General features: G+C 34.7%; 1 protein-coding gene across 15 annotated transcripts in view; it reads left to right on the top strand.

Annotated features, from left to right (window-relative positions):
- The window catches only part of DENND1B (DENN domain containing 1B), a 269554-nt gene extending 262853 nt beyond the window's left edge, over window positions 1-6701 (top strand). For all 15 annotated transcript variants that reach the window (XM_078356772.1, XM_054248143.2, XM_078356766.1 and 12 more), the window contains one exon: window positions 399-6701. In XM_078356772.1, the coding sequence (XP_078212898.1) occupies window positions 399-911 (513 nt within the window). In that variant the 3' untranslated portion in view covers window positions 912-6701. The remainder of the gene's footprint in view (window positions 1-398) is intronic.
- The last annotated feature ends 18154 nt before the right edge of the window (window positions 6702-24855 follow it).

The raw sequence follows: 24855 nt of genomic DNA, 5'->3' as shown, positions 1-24855 counted from the left end.
TTCAAATCATCTTTTTCTGTTTTATTACTTTCAAGATGAAGAGGATTTTACTTTTTAGCATGATTTTATGCAAATTCAACTGAATGCTTTAGAAACAGCAGAAATAGAATGAGTAATGACAGTCCTGTTCTAATTATAAGTGACTTCAGAACTTGGTGTTAATTATATAATCTAGTTTGAATTGGATAGGTGACAGCTGCTAGACAATGGAAACCCAAGTCCATTCCATTTCGTCCCTGTTAATAGAGCCATTTGGAAATGTTTAAAATTAACTCTCAAGGCTATATCTTCTCTGGGAGGAACTTAACACTATTAACATGTATTTCAAAATGGGAAAAAATATACTAAATTAAGGCTTATTAAAAGTTTTCTGAATTTGTTGTTTCTTTGTTTTTCAGAATAAATCTAATGCTCCTAGTGAGAATAATCTGGCTCTCCTCTGTGGGGGTTCTGGTGACCAAGCAGAGTGGAATCTTGGGCAGGATGATAGTGCCCTCCATGGCAAACACCTCCCTCCATCTCCCAGGAAGCGGGTTTCCTCTAGTGGTTTGACAGATTCTCTATTTATTCTGCAAGAGGAAAACAGTGACAAGCACCTCAGTGCTGACAATGTGAGTGACCCTACTTCAGGATTGGATTTCCAACTCACTTCCCCTGACGTTTCCCAGACTGATAAAGGAAAAACCGAAAAGAGGGAAACATTAAGCCAGATTTCAGATGATCTGCTTATACCTAGTCTTGGGCGGCATTCATCTACTTTTGTTCCCTGGGAGAAAGAAGGGAAAGAAGCCAAAGAGACTTCAGAAGATATTGGACTGCTCCATGAAGTGGTGTCATTATGTCATATGACTTCTGACTTCCAACAAAGCTTGAACATTTCAGACAAAAACACAAATGGAAACCAAACTTAAATCTTGCATCCAAGCTTCTACGGAGACATTTTGAGATTGAATGCAATCTGCATAATAAACAGAATTATTTGTAGGAATGGCAACTCTTACTATTTAATTTTTTTTTTTTGCATTTGGAACATTTTCCTCACTTGTTCGTTTCAAGGATATATGAAATGCATTGATTTTTAAATATAAAGCAAATTCTACTGTGCTTTTAAATCAGGTACTAGTTTGTATGTATGTTAAAAGTACGTATTGAACATAAGGTTTCCCAGTGTTTGGTGCTTAATGCCATTCATTTCATTTAAATTAACTTTGCATCTGTAACCCATGCACATAACCAGTAGCTACTATACTAATCTGGTTGAGCATGAACTGATCACGATATCAAAACTTATCAAAACTAGCCTGAAACTGATGAAACGTTAACCCACTAATTGCCTTAATCTTAAAGCTGTATTAAACATACTTAAATAATGTATGAAAGTATGTGTAAAGTTTGAAGGATAAGTTATTAGTGTTCTGCAGAGCAATAATGCCTTTTTCGATTCATCAAATCAAGGTCAAAATTCATCTTTTCAAGATTAAAAAGCTCTATTATGGAAATACGTAATTTGCTATATAAAGCACTATAGCCATGTTTTCCAAAAAGTATAAAAATATACGTTTACCTTTCATTCAGTGAAATATATGAAGTACTGAGTTACAATGTGAAGTTAATGACTTCTGTTTACAAATGAGACACTTTAGAAAGTTTTCACAGTCTCTCTGTATGCCTTTGCTATTTAGGGGTCCACCCAAGAAAGCCAAATACAACAAAAACTGGCCTGACCAAAAAAAATTCTTTTTTTAACTAATAATCTCTATCAGAATGCTTTATATTATCATCTGAAATTCACTTTTTAAAGTAATTGACTTTATAGTTTAGAAGTTTTAGATTTACAGAAAAATTGCAAAGATAGTACAGAGAGTTCCCATCTGTCCCTGTTATTATTAACATCTTAATAATACATTTGCCCCAATTAACTAACCAATATTGATAGTCCATACTTTATTCAGATTTTCTTAGTTTTCTCCTAATATTCATTTTCCACTTCAAGATCCTATTCAGAATCCCACATTATATTGAGTTGGAATGTCTCCTTAGGCTCCTCTTGGCTGTGACAGTTTCTTAGAGTTTCCTTATTTTTGATGGCCTTGACAGCTTTGAAGAGTACTGTCAGATGACTTGTAGACTGCTCCTCTCTTGGAGTTTGCTGGATCTTTTTTTTTTTTTTTCATGATTAGACTGGGATTATGGGTTTTGGGGAGATGGTCACAGAAGTAAAGTGCCATTTTCATCTGGTCAGATCTAGGGTACATACTGTCAACATGATTTGTGAATGCTGACACAGACCTTAATAACCTGGCCGAGGTAGTGTTTGTGATTCTAAAGTTATTCCTGCCCTTTCCATGCTGTAGTTTTTGGAAGGAAGTCACTACATGCAGGAGTGAGGAATCATAATTTCCCTTCTTTAGAGCAGAGAAGTATCTACATAAATTATTGTTAATTCTTCTGTATAGAAAATTTGTTTCTTCTTTCTCAGATTCACTGTTGAGCTTTGGAATTCATCTGAGAAAAAATCATTTACTGATTACTTCATGATAGACAGATAAACAGGTATAATCAGGGGAAGAAAGCAGTGATAGTATGGTTACATTGTTATTAGCATTTTCAGTATATCCACTCTATACATCCCCAATCATCTTTTTTTTTACATTTAAGACTGTATGTTCAAGAAATCATTGAAGAACCCCAATAAGATGACATTCTAAATATTTATTGAAAGAATATAATTTCAGTTAAAATCCTAGAAGAGGATTTGAAATAATTTAAAGAAAATTATTTAAAAATTATTTAAAATATTTAAAAATAATTTAAAAAATATTTTAAATAATTTAAAATAATTTTTAAAATATTTTAAATAATTAAAAATATTTTAATTATTTTTTAAAATTAATTTAAATAATGACCAAGGTTTTTTAAACCTACATTTCAAAATCTAAATGAATATGTGTTATTTGGTATACTTATTCATTATGACTATATAAGAAGACAAGTCTTGTTTCCCTTTATGGACTCTGTATGCATTAAGGAAAACAGTGTTTAATCCCTATTTTTTAATACAGAAGACTCTAGGTTCTTGTCAAATTTTGCCTTTATAAGCTTATTACAAAATTCCAACTTACTTTACTGAAGTTTATAATGGAAGAAGTCCATATATCAAAAGAGCTGTTTTAAATCAGAAGGAAAGGAGAAAAGGTTACTCTGGTTGTTAATCCGCTTGGCAAATATTCCTTCATGATTTGTGAAAAGAATGTAAATCAGCCTTTTAATATGACTTTTGAAATGAGGTATGGTATTTTGTGTTTTTTTTCAGAACTCAGAAGAATAACTGTGAGTATAGCATAAGGGCAAATCTGGTTTTTAGTCCATTTGCTTAATCAACAACATAGCTTCAGAAATCTAAATTTTGTTCTACCTTTCAGCCACCTTTCAAGGTGTTTGGTTACAATACTCTTGTTTTGGGGATATTTAGCCACTCCTTAGTAAGATAATGTCTTGAGGTATTTAAAAGTGATTTGTGCCTTTTTTTAATGCAAAATTAGCTGTTTTATTCTGTGTTAAAAACAAAAAACATCCAGAAGAATACTAGCAAGTATTTGTATTTCAAACCAGTAAAATTTTGAATATTCAAAGTCTGCTCTTAAAATTGGACTTTCTAGTATTATGGTGGATATAGTGAGAATAAAGTGAAATTGGGGTGAGTTCTGAAATAAACAAAAATTGTTATCTTATATTCTACAGTGCCCATATTTTCTATGGTAACTAAACCAAATATTTGTAAGCTCATCTGCTATTTGAAATTATTTTTCAAAGAAGCAACACCTGTTATTCAACAGAATCGTATAAACTAAAAAGACTTTTGGCCTTGGTTCATAGTCTTTATCTGGCCTGTAATGGAGTCATGGCTCTTTCAGAATCCCACTCTGACTTTTATTTTTTTACCCTTAGATAGTGCATCCGTGGTATTTCAGGGGTATAGAGAAATAGTATATGAATTTAGCAGCTATTTATTTTAAGTGAAAATATTACCAAATGGTATATTTAGATGATTACCTACTTTAACATGTCTTAGAAAGGCACCAAAATATAGCATGATTATTTTTTCAGTTTATTAAAATTAGATAACATATTCATTTAAAAACTATTCATTGACTTTCATACCAGTTATATGCAGGATACAGTAGCTGAGGATGTGGGGAAATAAAATAACTGACGTAGTCACTGCTCTGAAGGAACAAATTAAAAGGAAAAGGAATTGCAAATTTTTATTAAAATAATAATAATAATGCACTTTGCCTGGAAGTTATTTGCTGAGATTCTAACACACACACAAAATGGTTTTAAAAAAAATCTAGCTGCTTAATTTAAAGCATGCTCTAAGTATGAACCCTAGTATCATTTCTAATTTTATTAACCTTCTCAATCATTATGCTAAATATTATGCTGCTAAGATATCCACATTTAAAGGGCAGATTCAGAGACTCTTTTAGAAGCTGAGTGTCTTATTATTAATCTTATTAACAGATAAACAGGCAGCACAGGGCTCTCTATAATGAAATTGTGCTCCTTTTCAATATTTAGAGCCACTGTACTCAGTTTAGGAGTAACTGAAGGTGTGGATGCATGTTAATGGGAATCCAATTTTTACTATTTTTATATGAATAACAGCGTTCTGTAGAAACAGTCCCTCCCTTTTAAATAAAAACTGTGACTGCTGTTACTAGAGCTATTCTATGCTAATATCCTAACAATAGGATTCAGGAATTCTAATGAATTAGTTCTTTTTTAATTAAGGTGAGCAACTAGATTTCCTGATCAACAGGAGAACACTGTGAATGTCTCAGTCGATAGACTTTCATTGTCTTGTAGAAAATTTGGATTTTTCAGGAAAAGATTCATTATTTTCATGAATAAATTTTCTTATACCAATTCTGTTTTGTTTGGCATAAAAGACCCTGAATCTTAAGATATTTGTAAATCAGAATATTTAAGAATGTTAAACGAATCCCAAAATCTAGTTTTCTCCAAAGTACTTCTTAATTTAGGAAATAGTTTTTACAAACCCTATGTCAGTACTAATGTCTCTTTCCTGGGTTAAGCCAAGTAATATTGTTAGTGTATGTTTCTTAAACCTTAAGAGGCAGACTGGTTTTGAGCAAGCCAGTTAACATGATTTGAGGAAGAAATAAGAAATTATGTACATTTAGACAGAAGAATATTTTATTTTGAAAATAATAGGATTTTGTGCAATATTTTTTTCTTGCATAACTTAGTTCATAAAAATATGTACATCTGGTTTTCTGGCAGATGCCTTAAGGTCATGTTTTTCAGTATTTGAGTAAATCTGTATGTAGCAATGTTCTTATTGATTTTAGGAAAAATATATTCTTTATATTGTTGCCAGGAGAAATGCTTTTGTTTATTTAAAATTATTATGGATATTGTGTTATTGTATCATAACTAACTGCCTCAGCAACAATAAATATGCAATAAGAAAATCCTGTACCTTAGATTAGTATTGATGATACTGTTACTTTAAAAGAAATATATACGGTACAAATTGCTGATTCTACATGTGTACATTTAACAGATACTCACTTCTGCACCACCTATATTAAAATGGCATTTGTATGGTGAGTCCACATATGTAGATTGTATTATCCTTTGTGATGAATATTTGATAAGATTTATAAAGGGCATTGCCAATACTTTCTGACTGTGTAAATTAAGTTAATTTTTTGTATGATGTACAGTTTGTTTAACCTTAGAGCTTCTATAGATTTCTACTTTTATTATACTTGAATGAGGCAGAAAAGCACTGTGGAAAATATGTAGCTCTGGATGCAATATGCAAACATACCAAAAAATATATAAATAAACAAAGCAAGGTACGGAAGAGCAATGTTAACAGAATGCTTTATATCCAGAATGCTATGTTTTTTTTTCAAGCCACATTTCAGTTGAAGTTATATAATCTTTTATTTTAAAATGTTGGAAAGTTACAAATGATTACCTCTTTGATATGATGAACCTATAAATCTATTCATGTCTGTGTTACTTCATTTCTCAAATGTGAGCCTTGTTGAAGTCCATAATCCAATCTACCTTTAGTTGATTTTATGATGTTTAGGACAAAGCAAAGTTTAAAAACTGTGCATGTTAAATGCATCACATGTCAAGTGACCATCCTTCAGGCAGTGTAACTTCCATAAGGTTATTTTGAGAACCACTTAATAATCATATTTGGAAAACTGGATTTCTTGAGTCTGTTACAATTTAGTACTTATAGCAGTGCCTAAAACAGCAACAAATATGAACTGCATGAGTCCTAGAACTTAAAATGCATAATGCTTTCTTATGTAAAAACCACAGGAGGGATTCAAAATTGAACTCTTCCAAAGTGTATTTCTCTTGCTTTAGATGAACTATTTGAAAGGACTGAAAAGCCTGAGCTTTTTGCTCATCTTGGTAGCAGGTGCCTGTAAAAACCTACCCAGATCTGTGATTTACTTCATTGTTCTTGCATCCTTGAGGCTACAGTGTAAATCATCTCCAGACTTGACTACTGCTGGGAAGACGTATATGAAAGCATCGCTTTGGGAATTTTTTTAAAAATATGCAAATAAAAATATTGAATAAACTCTACATTACCATAAAGCTCCCTACAATGCAGTTCTAAAATAAAATTGGTCACAATCTAACTTGTATGGTGATGACTCTTCTTTTATAATTGCCCAGTTATCCCCCAACAGGGTTCTAGCTGGACTGCTGTCAAAAATCCTGATACCTCTGTCTCTGAGCTTCGTAACTGCGGCAGTGTAAATTGAAGCCTACATCTTTTCTGACAGGCCTACCTGAGAAGTATACTTTATTTTATTCTTTTAGGTATAGTCAACAGATTTTATTAGGCTCTAAAGTCATAGGAGAATTGTTAAGTACTTAAAATGTCACGAAGAATATGAGTAAGACTATCCAAATCAAACAACTGTGTTTATTGACCCCATTTAAGGTTTAAGGACAGAGATGAAATGCAGTCAAGTGTACATGAACAATGCTCCAGGGACCAGAAAGATGAACTGCTCATCCAAGAGCTCTGATCATTTCACCTAATGCAAAGGTCAAATTCCCATTGAAATAAGCACGACATTTCCCTTTGGGTGCAGAATTTCTGGGAATAATATCCTCAATCTTTCTTATTTATATAGAAGAAGCAAAGGCCTGACAATAAGAAAAGAAATATTATCCCTGCAAGCCTAGGGTTTAGCTATTTTTTGTTGATTTTGATTGTTAAAACTTTGCCTGCTACCTTCACAGGGATTATTAATCTCATTACCTCTCATTGTCTCTGGATGAGAGGTCTGGTCACATCTGCATTTTATAGATGCAGAAACAAAAAACTCAGCTTGTGTTTACATAAAATATTCTACTTATAATAGTATTCTGGTAGTGGGTCTGGGAATTTCCTTTCCTAGAAATAACAATGAATTATGGGACATAAACAATTTTGTACATATATGGAAATATCACATTAATTGCAAAAACTAACAGTATATTTTGGAAGGTTCCAGATAGATAAGAATTCCCCAGATTCTGCCATTGATTTGGCCTTGTTACTTCATGCCCCCAAAGCATTATTTCTCTAAAATAAGTGTCTTCTTAGAATGAATTACTCAATATTTATTGAAAAAATTCTTTGAATTCATGGTGGTTTGGTGTGTACAACTGCTTTAGTTTGGATTTGTGTCCCTGCCCAAATCTCATGTTGATTTGTGATCCTCAATTACAATCTCCTCCAAGTGTTGGAAAAGAGGCCTGGTGGGAAGTGATTGGAACATGGGGGTGGATTTCCCCCTTGCTGTTCTTGTGATAATGAGGGCGTTTTCATGAGATTTGGTTGTTTAAAAGTGTATAGCACCTCCCTCTTCTCTCTTTCGCTCCTTCTGGTCATGTCAGACAAGTCTACTTCCCCTTGCCTTCTGCCATGACTAGGTTTCCTGAGGCCTCCGCAGCCATGCTTACTGTACAGTCTGCAGAGCAGGTGAGTCAGTTAAACTCTTTTCTTTATAAATTACCCAGCTTCAGGTAGTTCTTCATAGCAATTCGAAAATAGTCTAATATAACAACCACAAAATATAACTATAGAATCTTAGATTTTTATCTCTTCCAGAGGCTCCCAAGCCTAGTCTTGCATTAGATTTACCTGGAGAGCTTTATTTAAAAAAACAAAAACCCCACAAAACAGAAAACACACACACACAACAAATGCCTGGGTCATGCTCCTAGAGATTCTGGAGTAGGTACTTAATTAGTCTTTTGTAGAGGTGAAGAAACTGAGATAGAAAAGGATAAATGAAATCCTTAATGTCCCATGCAGCAAATGACTAAGCGGGGATTTGAACCCCACAGCTGGGCTTTAGCCCCCTTGCTATTAGACAGAAGTACAGGATGGAACTCAAATGGCATGAGTAACATGACTTCCCTACACAACTTTCATTTCTATCTCAACTTTCTCCTACAAGTGTCAGACAATCCTTTTTTTTTTTTTTTTTTTTTTTTTTAGACGGAATTTCGCTCTTGTTACCCAGGCTGGAGTGCAATGGTGCGATCTCGACTCACTGCAACCTCCGCCTCCTGGGTTTAGGCAATTCTCCTGCCCCAGCCTCCTGAGTATGGGATTACAGGCACGCGCTACCATGCCCGGCTAATTTTTTGTATTTTTAGTAGAGACGGGGTTTCACCATGTTGACCAGGATGGTCTCGATCTCTTGACCTCGTGATCCACCCGCCTCGGCCTCCCAAAGTGCTGGGATTACAGGCTTGAGCCACCGCGCCCGGCCGACAATCCTTTTTTTTACAGAATATTCTATGCAAGTTTCTTATTTGTTTTTTTTTTTTTATCTTGAGTACAGAATTTTCTAAACCTTTTTGGGAGTTTGCATTAATGTTCAGTTTCTTTTTCCCTCCCTTTCTCCCTCCTTCCCTCCCTTCCTTCCACCTACCTTCCTTCTCTTTCTCTCTCTCTTCCTCTCTCTTTCTTTCTTTTCTTCTTCACATTTACCAGTTTAGTCCGTAATCCCATCTCAAATAATCTGTCTTATACATACATGGTTTCTGCAGTATCTGTCTCCCCTTTCTTTCTCTTCCTGTTGATTGTATTTCTGTGTGTTAGTTGGTAGAGTGCAGAGTTCTACCTGGATTATACATGATAACTATAGGAACATGCTTGAGGACACACAAAGGCATAACTTGTGAATTTTTTCATATGGAGCCATTATTGACATTAAAACCGCTGAAAACATCTAAGTATCTCTTGCAGATATCCACAGATGTCATCTACAAAATTATTTTTCTCATGTTAAAGAACAGCACTTAAACTACTGATTCTTCAGTTTTGTTACTTTATAATCAACCTGCTTTAAATATGGAATGTATTTCAGATTTATGATGTTTTTTAGTAACACCATTTAAACATTCAAATAATGTATTTAAAATATACAAACTTCTTTCTTAAGTCCAGTTCTAATTTAGAGATTCATTTTAAGATAGCTATCATCTATTTCTAGATATATATCCATTAGATATCTATCATGAATATGTACATAGATATATATATATATCGTTAATATATAGATAAATGTCACACATATGAATACACATATATAATATAGTATTCATGTAGTATTTCATTCTCTTTTCTCTGAAATCTAATAAAGTACACTTTTGAAGAAGAACTAAGTTTTCTGAGATTTGATAAACGTCCAAATTGGATACAACCCATTAGGCAAAACTCCCAACGTGTGAAACAGATGTTAGGGAGAAATGCTCTGCTTTACATATATACATACATATATATATGATATGCTTGTTGACAAACTGTTAGAAAATCATTTGGATTTCTAAACAAATTAAAATTGATAAGACTTGAATTTGGTATATTTTAAAAACCTACTAGAAATTGTAACCAATATTTCTCATCAATAATTATAGATAAGACATGGGTGCTTATAAACATTAATTATAAATAAGACGGGTGCTCATACCCATGTTTTGGGCAAAGGATAATTTTATATAAAAATAAGGGAATACTTTCAGCGATTGTCATGGATCTCAAAGTTAATTTTTAATATGCAATTATAAGGTGAACTAAAAGTCCTTGGGTATTTTGATTTCAATATTTTTATGGGATTATTAAGTTGCTTTCCTGACACCCTCAAATACTGTTTTAAGTGAAGATTCTTTTCCTTTCAAGGTGCCACTTTCATATTTTTTTCAAATTAGCTTTATTAAAATGTAATTTACATTTATCACAATTCACCCATTTCAAAACTAGAATTCAGTGAATTCTGACAAATACATAGTCATGCAACCACCACCACATCAAGACTCAGAGCACTTCCTCACCCTCAAAAATGGCTTTGTGCTCTTTCGCGGCTGCCTCTCCTCTCAATCCTAATCCTGGGCTATCACTGATAATGCTTTTACTACAGTTTTGCCTTTTCAAGAATTTTACAGTAATGAGTTTTTTCACTTAGCATAGTGATATTGTCAGTGATTTTAACTTCAGCCATTCTGATTTGTGTGTAGTAGTGTCTCATTTGGGTTTTAATTTTTATTTTTCTTATGACTGAAAATTGTTAGAATTTTTTCATGTGCTTATTGGCAATTCATTGATCTTCTTTGGAGAAGAGTATATTCAACTGTTTTGTGCATTTTGTATTGAGTTGTTTCTCTTATTACTGACTTGTAAAAATTTGGATTTTTAAAAAAATATATTCTGCATAAAAGTCCCTGATCCATGTTTTACAAATCTTTTCTCTAGTTTGTTGCTTGCCTTTTCATCATCTTGATAGTGTCTTTACAAAAAGGTTTTTAATTTGAGAAAGTCTATCAGCTTTATTTTTATCATTTATGCTTTCTGTTTTCTAAAAAATTATTACCTATTCAGAATGTCACTTGACTTTTAAATGTTAATGTAACCTTGTACTCTTAGGATCAATTGAACTTAATCATAGTGTATTATTTTTAAAAATATATTGCTGGATTCAATTTCCTGGTATATTGTTAAGAATTTAGGTGTCTGCTTTCATGAGAAATATCGGTGTGTAATTGTCTTTAGTGCCTTTACAACATTAGTATCAGAACTAACCTAGATCTCATAGAATGAGTTGGAAAATTTTTCTCCCCTTTTAGTTTCTGAACTATTTTGTGTAGAATTAGTATTATTTTTCCATTAAGTGTTTGGGATAGCTCGGCAGTGAAGCCATCTGCGCATGGAGTTTTCTTCACGGGAAACTTTTGAGCTAGGAAAAGTTTCTTAGCAGATATAGGACTCTCCCGCTCATCTCTTTACTTTCAGGCAAGCTTTGATAATTCATATTTATCAAGAAATTTGTTTAATTTAAATTTTAAAATGTATTTGCCTTAAGTTGTTAAAAATATGATCTCACTATTCTTTTAATATCTATTGGGCCTGTGACTGTCTTCCCTCTTTTATTTTGATATTAATTTGAGTCTACCTTCTGGTTTCATTGACTTTCTCCATTTTTAAATCAGTTTCTTAATCACTTATTTATATTCTTATTTTGTTTTATTGGGGTAAAATTTGCTTAGCATATAAACCTAACCATGTTAGAGTGTGCAATTCAGTGGTATTTAGTACATTGGGGGTGTTGTACAAACATCACCTCTATTTAGTTCCAAAATATTTTCATCACCCCCCAAAAACACTTTGTATTCACTAAGCAGTCACTTTCACTCACTCTCCTAGGGGCTTATCATTTTGCTTTCCTTACTTCTGATTATTTTAGGTTTAATATTTTCTTTTTCTTTTGTCGCAAGGAGATATTGATATTTAATCTTTCTTCTTTTGCCAGTTCAAAATACTTTATATGTTCGTTTAAAATTTCTTCTTTGATTTATGGCTTATTTAGAAGTGTGTTATTTACTTTCGTATCGTTTGGAGATTTTTTCAAATGTCTTTCTGTTAGTAATTTGTTAATTTAATAAGATTATAAAAGAACATAAAATGCATGACTTAAATCCTTTTAAATGTATTAAGGCTTGTTTTATGGTGAATATTTGTGTGCATTTGAAAAAGCATATATATCCTCTTGTGTTCTATAAATAATGACGTCTGTTTGATAATGTTGTTCAAGTCATTTTTATCATTTTTATTTTTTTGTCTACATATTCTATCAGTTGAGGGCAGTGTTGAAATTTTCAACTAAAATTTTCTGTTTCTCCTTTGAGCTCTATCAGTTTTTGCTTTATAAATCTCAAAGTTCTATTATTAAGCCTGTTCACACCTTTGATTTTATCCTCATTGATAAATATTACTGTTTATCACTATGAAGTTTTCATCTTTATCCTAGGTAATATTCCTGGTTTAAAAACATTGTTCGAATGTAATTGTAGCCAGCACCACTCTTACTTCCATTGTGTTTGCATGGCATTCGATTTTCTGCCTTGTTACATTCAAGCTATCTGTATCATTATATTTAAAGAAGGTTTTTTGGTATACAGAATTTCACCAAGTTTTTCTTTTTTGTCCAACCTGATGGTCTTTGCTTTCACTTGCATTGTTTAGATCTTTCACATTTTCTGTAATTATTAACAAGCACTGGAATAAATTCACCATACTTCTATTTGTTTTGTATTTATTTATTTTCTCCTATCTTCTGCCTCTTTTGGATTAATTGAATGATTCTGATGATTACACTTTGTCATCACTATGGCTTATATTATATTGTTCTTTAAAATTTTATTCAGTGTTTGCTCTCAGGCTTAAAATATATGTCATTAACTTATCATGATTTACCTTTAAAAATATATCACTTCATATACAGTGTGAAAACCTGATAGTGATCCACATCCAGTTCTCTATTCTGTCCTTGGTATTCTTGTCATGTATATTTGAATATCTTGTAAATTTTAAAATACACTATTTTTTTGAAAATTGTTTGAAAGTTATCTTTAAAGATATTAATAAATGAAAAGAGTGTCTTTCATATTTACCCACACAATTACCATTTCTAGCACTCTGTACCCTTTCTATAGATGTGTATTTGCATATGCATCACTTCTCTTTATACCTGAAGAACATTCTTTACTGTCTCTTGTAGTGCAAATTTGCTGGTAATAAATTCTCTCCATTTCTGTTATTTTGAAAAATTATTTTTTGCATTTATTTTCAAATTTTTTTACAGGTTAATGGTTTTTTTTCTTGCAGTGCTTTAATATTTTAATTCTATAGTCTTCTGGCCTGCATAGATTCTGACAGGAAATCTGCTGTAATTCATACCTTTGTTCCTTATAAATAGTCTTTCTCTTTGGCTACTTTTCAGTTTCTCATGATCATTGATTAACCATATCCAGTATATTTTTTAATGTCATATGTTATACTTTTTTCTCCTGAAACTCGATTTTGTGTGTGTGTGTGTGTGTGTGTGCGCGTGCGCGTGTTTCTTCAATGTATTTTCTCATTATATCATCTTCAAAGATTTATTATAGCTGTTTTATGGTCCTTGTCTGAAAACTGTTTCATCTCTGTTACTTATGGGCCTGTGTCGATTGATTTTTAAAATTTGGTTATGGGGCATATTTTCCTGCTTTTTTGCATGTCTAGTAAGTTTTGATGGGATGACAAACATTCTGGGATGTCAGATTTCATTGTATTGCTTTAAATAGTCTTGACATTGTTTTATTCCAGGATGCAGTTAAATTCCTTACAAATGAGATTGACCCTTTAAAAGCTTGCTTTCAGCTTTATTACTATGGGTCTAGAGTGGCTTTTATTGTGAAGCTAGCTTAGGCCTTCTACTGAGTCAGTACCTGTTGGAAACCCTTCTTAGTACTCCCATGTTAGGAAGCCTTTCCCCTCAGATGAAAAACATAAACTCTCTGACATCTCGGAATTGCTTTGTTTACTCTTGTCTCATAAGGTCTTTATGACCTGGAGTAGTTTCTTCAGACATATTTGTAGATCAGTGGGACCTCTCTGTAGATGTCTGTAACTCTTCTCTCTACACTTCTGCGCCACACATTCTAACTGCCATGGTCTCTTCAAATACAATCTCTGTCTCTTCGGCTCAGTGAGAATACCAGGCTTTGATAGGGTCCCCTTCACATTGTTGTAGCCTGATAACTGCTGCTTCTAGGTGGTAAACTCATGCAATTGCAGAGCTTAATTTACTCGTTTCTCTTTTCTCATGGATCAAAGTCCTTGCTTTCTGTTGTCTTACATCTGAAACCAATGTTTCATATATTCTATCTGAATGTCTTGTTGTTTATAGTGATAGGCCAATCAGCATGCAATTAGTCTTTTGTGAGTGGGATCTGACATAGTTTGGATGTCTGTCCCCTCGAAATCTTTTGTTGAAAAGTGATCCCCAATGTTGAAGGTGGAGCCTAGCGGGAGGTGATCAGGTCATGAGGGTGAGTCCCTTATGAGTAGCTTGGTGCCCTCTCCATCGTAATGAGTGAGTTCTCTTCTGTGAGTTCATATATGGTCTAGTTGTTAAACAGAGTCTGGGACTTCCTCCCCTATTCCTCTTTTGCTCCCTCTTTGCCTTCCATTATGACTGAAAACTTCCTGAGGCCCTCACCTGAAGCAGATGCTGGTGCCAAGCCTCCTGTACACCCCGCAGAACCATGAGCCAAATAAATCTCTTCTATTCATAAATTACTCAGCCTCAGGCATTTCTTTATAGTAGTGCAAAACGAACTAATACAGTATCAGAAATCTCTCCCAGTTTGAAAAGAAGATTTCATTCTTAAATTTTCTGGTAAAAATGTATTCCTTGTAGTTCATCATTGACATTCAGTCTAGTTATAAACATTCCATTTCCTGTAACTTTAAGAAGGCTAATACAGATGTCAAAATTTTTGCTTCCTGAACTTCTTCTCTCCCACTCCATACAGATTCCATACAAACTATATTTGTAAAGTCACCAGTAAATCATGCCTCTCTTTTTTTTCTTTTTTTTCTTTTTTTTTTTTTTTTAGCATGGAAGAATCTAATGACTTTCAACATCAGGTCAAGAGTGTTAGATAAAAGTTACCAAAAATATTTAAAGTATTTGCTATGTCTCCCAAAATGGGTAATTGAGGCTTGGAAACAAAGCCAAATTGGTGAGCTAAAAAGGTGGCAGGTGGCAAGTATGGGAATAGTTCCTGTGAGTTAATATTAATACCCCCAAGGACTCAGCAAATATAGCATTTGATCCTCAAGAGGTGAAGGAAAAATTAAGACTTCTGTGTCAAGACCTTTATGGAATGCCTCGTCTATTAAAGTGAGACTAGAAACATTCCAATCTCTGACCCAGAAAAATACAAAGAAACCTTCTGTCTGCCTAGGGATCTGGATGGAAAAATAAACCTAGAAACAAACAAAAACCATTTTTGTATACAAAAATCAAACTTGAGTATTTGCTTCATGTGGTTTTGTAGTAGATTATAGTGTACATAAATTCTGTTTATTATGCACATAGCATAGTACTCCCAAGCTAATAAATTATAATAAAACATAGTTCACAACAAGTGGCAACTCTGAATCCCCCATAGAAGTAAAGCAAAGTCACTCTGTAGGTGCACGTTAAAATTCAGAGCATGTCGGACAATCACAGCAAATAGCTCCCATTGAAGATGATTTTTTAAAATAAATCACATGATAAAGTGTTGCTCCTTGAAAACTGGAAAAAATAAGGCAACTCGGATTGACTACACAATAAACATATTTAAAGACTGAAGAAAAATATTGGCATTATTTAGAGAAGATGGAATTCAAAAAGGCAGTGTAGGTAAGCAAGCAGTTTTCTGAATATGCCACGATGAATGCTACAACTCCAGATAATTATACTTCACTTTATTCCCCACATTCTTAATAAAGATCCCATAGCCTCTTGGCATGATTTCTGTTGTGACAGTTACCATATGGATTTGTGACTGTTCACCTATTTGCCCTTTCCCTAAACCCTGTTTCACAGGTAGCTCAAGTATTTTATTTGTGTCTGTTGCTCCTGGCTGCTCTGTTGGGAATCAGAAGAAAAAATTAAGTGAACAACTGATTTTCACATACATAAATGAATCTGCTATCCATATTGACTTCGATGGCCTTGAAGGTCAGTGTCTTCTGACTTATTCCCTTAAAAACACAAATTTTGTTTTGTTCATCTTTGAATCTCCAGCTCTTCATATGACTTTAGGTTCATAGCAGACACTCCATAGCTTGGGGTTGAAATTGCATAGAATACCACTAGTTCAAGATGGCAGAACTTTGGAAGGATCTGTCTACTCCCCATGAATGGGACCAATAAAGTATCCCTCCTTTGGAAATGGCTTACTCTACATCACATCGGAAATGCAAAACCAAAGCCAAAAGGAATACTGTTGAGTTTAATAAATAGTAAAATTAAAAGTCTGAATTAAAATTAACTCTGAAGTTATGCTGCTGAAAGTGTCAAAGAAACACAAGCAAGTAATTGGGAACCGATTCTTTCTAAAGCTCCAGATTCTGGAGAAAGTTAATTATGTAGTCATTTGTGCATGAATTATGGCTACAGGTTCTCAAATTAAATTATAGGGAAGTATTATGGGCACTTTTAAGAGCGACACAAACCTAAGGGTCAATATTGTCTGTTTCTCTTATTGGAAGAGTAATTTAAATGTGAAACTTTTTATCCAATCATAATCTCTCTCTTCACGTAACATTGTCAGTGAATGAAGTGCGGTGTTGACAGTAAGGACTATTATGTATTTTACAGTTCAAAGTGAATAGTATATACCAGCAGCTAACATTTAGTTTGTTCCACACATTTATTTAATGGTTTTTAAAATGTTAATCTGGCAGGAAAGAATTTAGAGGTCATTTAAAACAAAAATTCCCCGGCTTAGAATGAACGTGAAGAAGTATTAATATATGAACTTATTTTATTTCCATTTAAATTATTTAATAGAATCCTGGCCACATTTTAAGGCATGTTATAAGACAGATCGTTATATTATTTTGATATGGTAAATACTCTGAACACCGTGATGAGCAATGTTGGAATTTCAACCTAATTACTCACATCTTGTTTTGTAATTTGTCTTGGGTGGCCTTGCTTACAGGGCAAACTTCTTTTTTTTTTTTTAACTTTCTCATCCTGTCACATTTTAAATGTCACCAGTATTTATATAATTGTCTTCTCTTTTCCTCTCTTTTCAATCCATGCTTACCTCCCTCCGCAACAGAACATGTGTTTTAGAGTTCTGCTGCTCTCTTGACCTGGACGGTAACAAAAAATCTTTCAAGATAGTAAACTTCTTTCAGAAGTTTCTGTGTCCTGTGTTTCATGTAATCTTCTCTGCCACTGCCATTCTTTTCTCCCAGGTAAGATTTTAGATGATATGTCTGATTTCACTATATGAAAGTGTTTTATTTTTTTAAATTTGTGTTAATATTAATGTTGATAATATTGGGCATACAGGTGGTTTTTGGTTACGTGGATAAGTTTGTTTATCTTGGTGTTGAAGTTGCATAGAACACCACTAGTTCAAGATGGCAGAACTTTGTTGAGACATTACTGTGCCCATACTCACCTGAGCAGTGTGCACTATACCCGATATTTGGTCTTCTATCCCTCCCTCCCCTCCCAAATTTCCCCCCACCAAGTCTCCAAAGTCCATTATATCATTCTTACGCCTTTGCATCCCTCATAGCTTAGCTCCCACTTATAAGTAAGAACATATGATATTTGTTTTTCCATTCCTGAGTTACTTCACTTAGAATAATGGCCTCCAGCTCCATCCAAGTTACCGAGAAAGACATTGTTTCATTCCTTGTTATGGCTGAGTAGTATTCCATGTATATCTACCCAATTTTCTTTATCCACTCTTTGGTTGATCGGCACTTAGGCTGGTTCCATATCTTTGCAATTGAAAATTGTGCTGCTATAAACCTGCATGTGCATGTCATTTCTTATAATGACTTACTTTCCTTTGGGTAGCTACCCAGTAGTGGGACTGCTGGATCAAATAGTAGTCCTACTTTTAGTTCTTCAAGGAATCTCCATACTGTTTTCCACAGTGGTTGTACTAGTTTACATTCCCACCAGTGGTGTAAAATATTCCCTTTTCACCACATCCATGCAAACATCTGTTGTTTTTTTACTGTAATTATTGCCATTCTTGCAGGAGTAAGATGGTATCTCATTGTGGTTTTAATTTGTATTTCCCTGACAATTAGTGAAGTTGAACATTTTTTCATATATTTTTTGGCTGTTTGTATATCTTCCTTTGAGGATTGTCTATTCATACCCTCTGCCCACTTTTTGATGGGATTATTTGTCTTTTTCTTGCTGATTGATTTGAGTTCCTTGTAGATTCTGGATATTAGTCCTTTCTTGGTTACATAGTTTGTGAATATTTTCTCCCACTCTGTGGGTTGTCTGTTTACTCTGCTGATTATCTCTTTTACTCTGCGGAAGCCTTTTCATTTAATTAGGTCCCATTTATTTATTTTTGTTTTTATTGCATTTGCTTTTGAGGTCTTAGTCATGAATTCTTTGCCTAAGCCAATGTCCAGAAGAGTTTTTCCAATGTTATCTTCTAGGATTTTTATGATTTCAGGTTTTTTTTTTTTTAAGCAGCTTTTCTTTTTCTTTCTTTCTTTTTTTTTTTTTTTTTTTTTTTAGATTTAGTGCTTGGCTGAATAACCACCTATTATGAAAAATTCATAGTTTCAGGCAAGATTTCAATCACTGCTACTTTTCCAACGGTGGAAAATAAAAATCCCATCTTTATTTACATAGATGCCCTAAATGGTAACATCTGTAATGTGATACCTACAGTAATTTTAGGAAAAGGGGGATAAAAGCTTATATTTTGTATAACTCCTTAGATTTCCAAATAGTTTGTTTTAATTTGGTTTGGTTTCAGGTTTTGGATTTAAGTTTTTAATTCAACTTGAGTTGATATTTTTATAAGGTGAGAGATGAAGATCTAGTTTCATTCTTCTACATATGGCTTGCCAGTTTTCCCAGGACCATTTATTAAATAGGGTGTCCTTACCCTGATTTATGTTTTTGTATGCTTTGTTGAAGATCATTTGGCTGTATCTGGCTTTATTTCTGGGTTTTCTGTTTTGTTCCATTGGTCTATACACCATGTTTATACCAGTACCATGCCACTTTAGTAACTATAGCCTTGTAGTATAATTTGAAATTGTGTAATGCGATGCCTCCAGATTTGTTCTTCTTACTTAGCATTACTTTAATCATGTGGGCTATTTTATGGTTCCATAATAATTTTAGGATTGCTTTTTCTAATTCTGTGAAGAAAGATGATAGTATTTTCATAGGAATTATATTGAATCTCTGTAGATTACTTTGGGCAGTGTAGTCATTTTCACAATATTCTACCCATCTAAGAGCATGGGATGTTTGTGTCATCTATGTTTTCTTTCAGCAGTGTTTTATAGTTTTCCTTGTAGAGCTCTTTCACCTCCTCAGTTAAGTATATTCCCAAGTATTTTTTTTTCTTTGCAGGTGTTGTAAAAGCGATTGAGTTCTTAATTTTATTCTAGCTTGGTCATTGTTGGTGTACAATAGTGCTACTTATTTGCGAACATTGATTTTGTATCCTGAGACTTTACTGAATTTGTTTATGGGTTCTAGGAGCTTTTTGGATGAGTCTAGGATTTTCTAGATATACAATCATATCATTGATAAATGGTGACAGTCTGACTTCCTCTTTTCCAATGTGGATGCCCTTTATTTCTCTCTTGTCTGATTGCTCTGACCAGGTCTTCTAGCACTATGTTGAATAGAAGTGGGGAAAGTGGGCATCCTTGTCTTATTCCAGTTCTCAAAGGGAATGTTTTCAACTTTTTTCCATTCAGTATAATGTTGACTGTGGGTTTGTCATATGTGGCATTTATTACTTTGAAGTAAGTCCTTTCGATGTTTATTTCATTGAGGTTTTTTTTTTTTTTTAATTTTTTATTGGATTTTAGGTACATGAGCAGAGCATGCAAGACAGTTGCATAGGTACACACATGGCAGTGTGCTTTGCTTTTCTTCTCCCCTTCACCCACATTTGGCATTTCTCCCCAGGCTATCCCTCCCCACCTCCCCACTGGCCCTCCCCTTTTCCCCCCAGTAGACCCCAGTGTTTAGTACTCCCCTTTCTGTGTCCATGTGTTCTCATTTTTCATCACCCGCCTATGAGTGAGAATATATGGTGTTTCATTTTCTGTTCTTGTGTCAGTTTGCTGAGGATGATGTTCTTCAGATTCATCCATGTCCCTACAAAGGACACAAACTCGTCATTTCTGATTGCTGCATAATATTCCATGGTGTATATGTGCCACATTTTTCCAATCCAGTCTATTATCAATGGGCATTTGGGTTGATTCCAGGTCTTTGCTATTGTAAACAGTGCTGCAATGAACATTCGTGTACATGTGTCCTTATAGTAGAACGATTTATAGTCTCTTGGATATATACCCAGTAATGGGATTGCTGGGTCAAATGGAATTTCTATTTCTAAGGCCTTGAGGAATCGCGACACTGTCTACCACAATGGTTGAACTAATTTACACTCCCACCAACAGTGTAAAAGTGTTCCTTTTTCTCCACATCCTCTCCAGCATCTGTTGTCTCCGGATTTTTTAATGATCGCCATTCTAACTGGTGTGAGATGGTATCTCAATGTGGTTTTGATTTGCATCTCTCTGATGACCAGTGACGATGAGCATTTTTTCATATGATTGTTGGCCTCATATATGTCTTCTTTCGTAAAGTATCTGTTCATATCCTTTGCCCACTTTTGAATGGGCTTATTTGTTTTTTTCCTGTAAATCTGTTTGAGTTCTTTGTAAATTCTGGATATCAGCCCTTTGTCAGATGGGTAGACTGTGAAAATTTTTTCCCATTCTGTTGGTTGCCGATCCACTCTAGTGACTGTTTCTTTTGCCGTGCAGAAGCTGTGGAGTTTCATTAGGTCCCATTTGTCTATTTTGGCTTTTGTTGCCAATGCTTTTGGTGTTTTGTTCATGAAGTCCTTGCCTACTCCTATGTCCTAGATAGTTTTGCCTAGATTTCCTTCTAGGGTTTTTATGGTGCCAGGTCTTATGTTTAAGTCTTTAATCCATCTGGAGTTAATTTTAGTGTAAGGTGTCAGGAAGGGGTCCAGTTTCTGCTTTCTGCACATGGCTAGCCAGTTTTCCCAACAGCATTTGTTAAACAGGGAATCCTTTCCCCATTGCTTGTTTTTGTCAGGTTTATCAAAGATTGTATAGTTGTATGTATGTTGTGTTGCCTCCGGTGCCTCTGTTTTGTTCCATTGATCTATATCTCTGTTTTGGTACCAGTACCATGCTGTTTTGATTACTGTAGCCTTGTAGTATAGTTTGAAATCCGGTAGTGTGATGCCCCCCACTGTGTTCTGTTTGCTTAGAATTGACTTGGCTATGCGGGCTCTCTTTTGGTTCCATATGAAGTTCATGGTGGTTTTTTCCAGTTCTGTGAAGAAAGTCAATGGTAGCTTGATGGGGATAGCGTTGATTCTGTAAATTACTTTGGGCAGTATAACCATTTTCACGATATTAATTCTTCCTAACCATGAACATGGAATGTTTCTCCATCTGTTTGTGTCCTCTCTGATTTCGTTGAGCAGTGGTTTGTAGTTCTCCTTGAAGAGGTCTCTTACGTTCCTTGTGAGTTGTATTCCAAGGTATTTTATTCTTTTTGTAGCAATTGCGAATGGCAGTTCACTCTTGATTTGGCTTTCTTTAAGTCTGTTATTGGTGTAGACGAATGCTTGTGATTTTTGCACATTGATTTTATATCCTGAGACTTTGCTGAAGTTGCTTATCAGTTTCAGGAGTTTTTGGGCTGAGGCGATGGGGTCTTCTAGGTATACTATCATGTCGTCTGCAAATAGAGACAATTTGGCTTCCACCTTTCCTATTTGAATACCCTTTATTTCTTTTTCTTGCCTGATTGCTCTGGCTAGAACTTCCAATACTATATTGAATAGGAGTGGTGAAAGAGGGCATCCTTGTCTAGTGCCAGATTTCAAAGGGAATGCTTCCAGTTTTTGCCCATTCAGTATGATATTGGCTGTTGGTTTGTCATAAATAGCTTTTATTACTTTGAGATACGTTCCATCGATACCGAGTTTATTGAGGGTTTTTAGCATAAAGGGCTGTTGAATTTTGTCAAATGCCTTCTCTGCGTCAATTGAGATAATCATGTGGTTTTTGTTTTTGGTTCTGTTTATGTGGTGAATTACGTTGATAGACTTGCGTATGTTGAACCAGCCTTGCATCCCTGGGATGAATCCTACTTGATCATGATGAATAAGTTTTTTGGTTTGCTGTTGCAATCGGCTTGCCAATATTTTATTGAAGATTTTTGCATCTGTGTTCATCATGGATATTGGCCTGAAGTTTCCTTTTCTTGTTGGGTCTCTGCCGGGTTTTGGTATCAGAATGATGTTGGTCTCATAAAATGATTTGGGAAGGATTCCCTCTTTTTGGATTGTTTGAAATAGTTTCAGAAGAAATGGTACCAGCTCTTCCTTGTGTGTCTGGTAGAATTCGGCTGTGAACCCATCTGGACCTGGGCTTTTTTTGTGTGGTAGGCTCTTAATTGCTGCCTCAACTTCAGACCTTGTTATTGGTCTATTCATAGTTTCAGCTTCCTCCTGGTTTAGGCTTGGGAGGACACAGGAATCCAGGAATTTATCCATTTCTTCCAGGTTTACTAGTTTATGTGCATAGAGTTGTTTGTAATATTCTCTGATGATGGTTTGAATTTCTGTGGAATCTGTGGTGGTTTCCCCTTTATCATTTTTTATTGCATCTATTTGGTTGTTCTCTCTTTTCTTTTTAATCAATCTGGCTAGTGGTCTGTCTATTTTGTTGATCTTTTCAAAAAACCAGCTCTTGGATTTATTGATTTTTTGAAGGGTTTTTTGTGTCTCAATCTCCTTCAGCTCAGCTCTGATCTTAGTTATTACTTGTCTTCTGCTGGGTTTTGAGTTTTTTTGATCTTGCTCCTCTAGCTCTTTCAATTTTGATGATAGGGTGTCAATTTTGGATCTCTCCATTCTCCTCATATGGGCACTTATTGCTATATACTTTCCTCTAGAGACTGCTTTAAATGTGTCCCAGAGGTTCTGGCACGTTGTGTCTTCGTTCTCATTGGTTTCGAAGAACTTCTTTATTTCTGTCTTCATTTCATTGTTTACCCAGTCAACATTCAAGAGCCAGTTGTTCAGTTTCCATGAAGCTGTGAGGTTCTGGGTCTGTTTCTGAATTCTGAGTTCTAACTTGATTGCACTATGGTCTGAGAGGCTGTTTGTTATGATTTCAGTTGTTTTGCATTTGTTGAGCAGTGCTTTACTTCCAATTATGTGGTCAATTTTTGAGTAGGTGTGCTGTGGTGCTGAGAAGAATGTGTATTCTGTGGATTTGGGGTGGAGAGTTCTGTAAATGTCTATCAGGTTTGCTTGCTCCAGGTCTGAGTTCAAGCCCTGGATATCCTTGTTGATTTTCTGTCTGGTTGATCTGTCTAGTATTGACAGTGGAGTGTTAAAGTCTCCCACTATTATTGTGTGGGAGTCTAAGTCCTTTTATAAGTCCTTAAGAACTTGCCTTATGTATCTGGGTGCTCCTGCATTGGGTCCATATATGTTTAGGATCGTTAGCTCTTCTTGTTGTCTCGATCCTTTTACCCTTATGTAATGGCCTTCTTTGTCTCTTTTGATCTTTGTTGCTTTAAAGTCTATTTTATCGGAGATGAGAATTGCAACTCCTGCTTTTTTTTGCTTCCTATTTTCTTGGTAAATCTTCCTCCATCCCTTTATTGTGTATCCTTGCATGTGAGATGGGTTTCCTGTATACAGCACACTGATGGGTTTTGGATTTTTATCCAATTTGCCAGTCTGTGTCTTTTGATTGGTGCATTTAGTCCATTTACGTTTAGGGTTAATATTGTTATGTGTGAATTTGATACTGCCATTTTGATGCTAAGTGGCTGTTTTGCCTGTTAGTTGTTGTAGATTCTTTATTATGTTAATGCTCTTTAGCATTCAGTGTGATTTTGGAATGGCTGGTACTGGTTGATCCTTTCTATGTGTAGTGCCTCTTTTAGGAGCTCTTGTAAAGCAGGCCTGGTGGTGACAAAATCTCTGAGTACTTGCTTGTTCGCAAAGGATTTTATTTTTCCTTCACTTCTGAAGCTCAGTTTGGCTGGATTTGAAATTCTGGGTTGAAAGTTCTTTTCTTTAAGAATGTTGAATATTGGCCCCCACTCTCTTCTGGCTTGTAGTGCTTCTGCCGAGAGATCTGCTGTGAGTCTGATGGGCTTCCCTTTGTGGGTGACCCGACCTTTCTCTCTGGCTGCCCTTAGTATTCTCTCCTTTATTTCAACCCTATTGAATCTGACGATTATGTGCCTTAGGGTTGCTCTTCTTGCTGAATATCTTTGTGGTGTTCTCTGAATTTCCTGAAATTGAGTGTTGGCCTGTCTTGCTAGGTGGGGGAAATTTTCCTGGATGATGTCCTGAAGAGTATTTTCCAGCTGGGATTCATTCTCTTCGTCCCCTTCTGGTACACCTATCAAACGTAGGTTAGGTCTTTTCACATAGTCCCACATTTCTTGGAGACTTTGTTCATTCCTTTTTGCGCTTTTTTCTCTAATCTTGGTTTCTCGTTTTATTTCATTGAGTTGGTCTTCGACTTCAGATATTCTTTCTTCTGCTTGGTCGATTCAGCTATTGAAACTTGTGCATGCTTCGCAAAGTTCTCGTATTGTGTTTTTCAGCTCCTTTGATTCATTCATATTCCTCTCTAAGGTATCCATTCTTGTT

The sequence above is a fragment of the Callithrix jacchus genome, chromosome 19, assembly GCF_049354715.1.
Source record: "Callithrix jacchus isolate 240 chromosome 19, calJac240_pri, whole genome shotgun sequence".
Taxonomy (NCBI): domain Eukaryota; kingdom Metazoa; phylum Chordata; class Mammalia; order Primates; family Cebidae; genus Callithrix; species Callithrix jacchus.
Note: the sequence above shows the minus strand (reverse complement) of the source record. Positions and strands in the feature narration are given on the sequence as shown.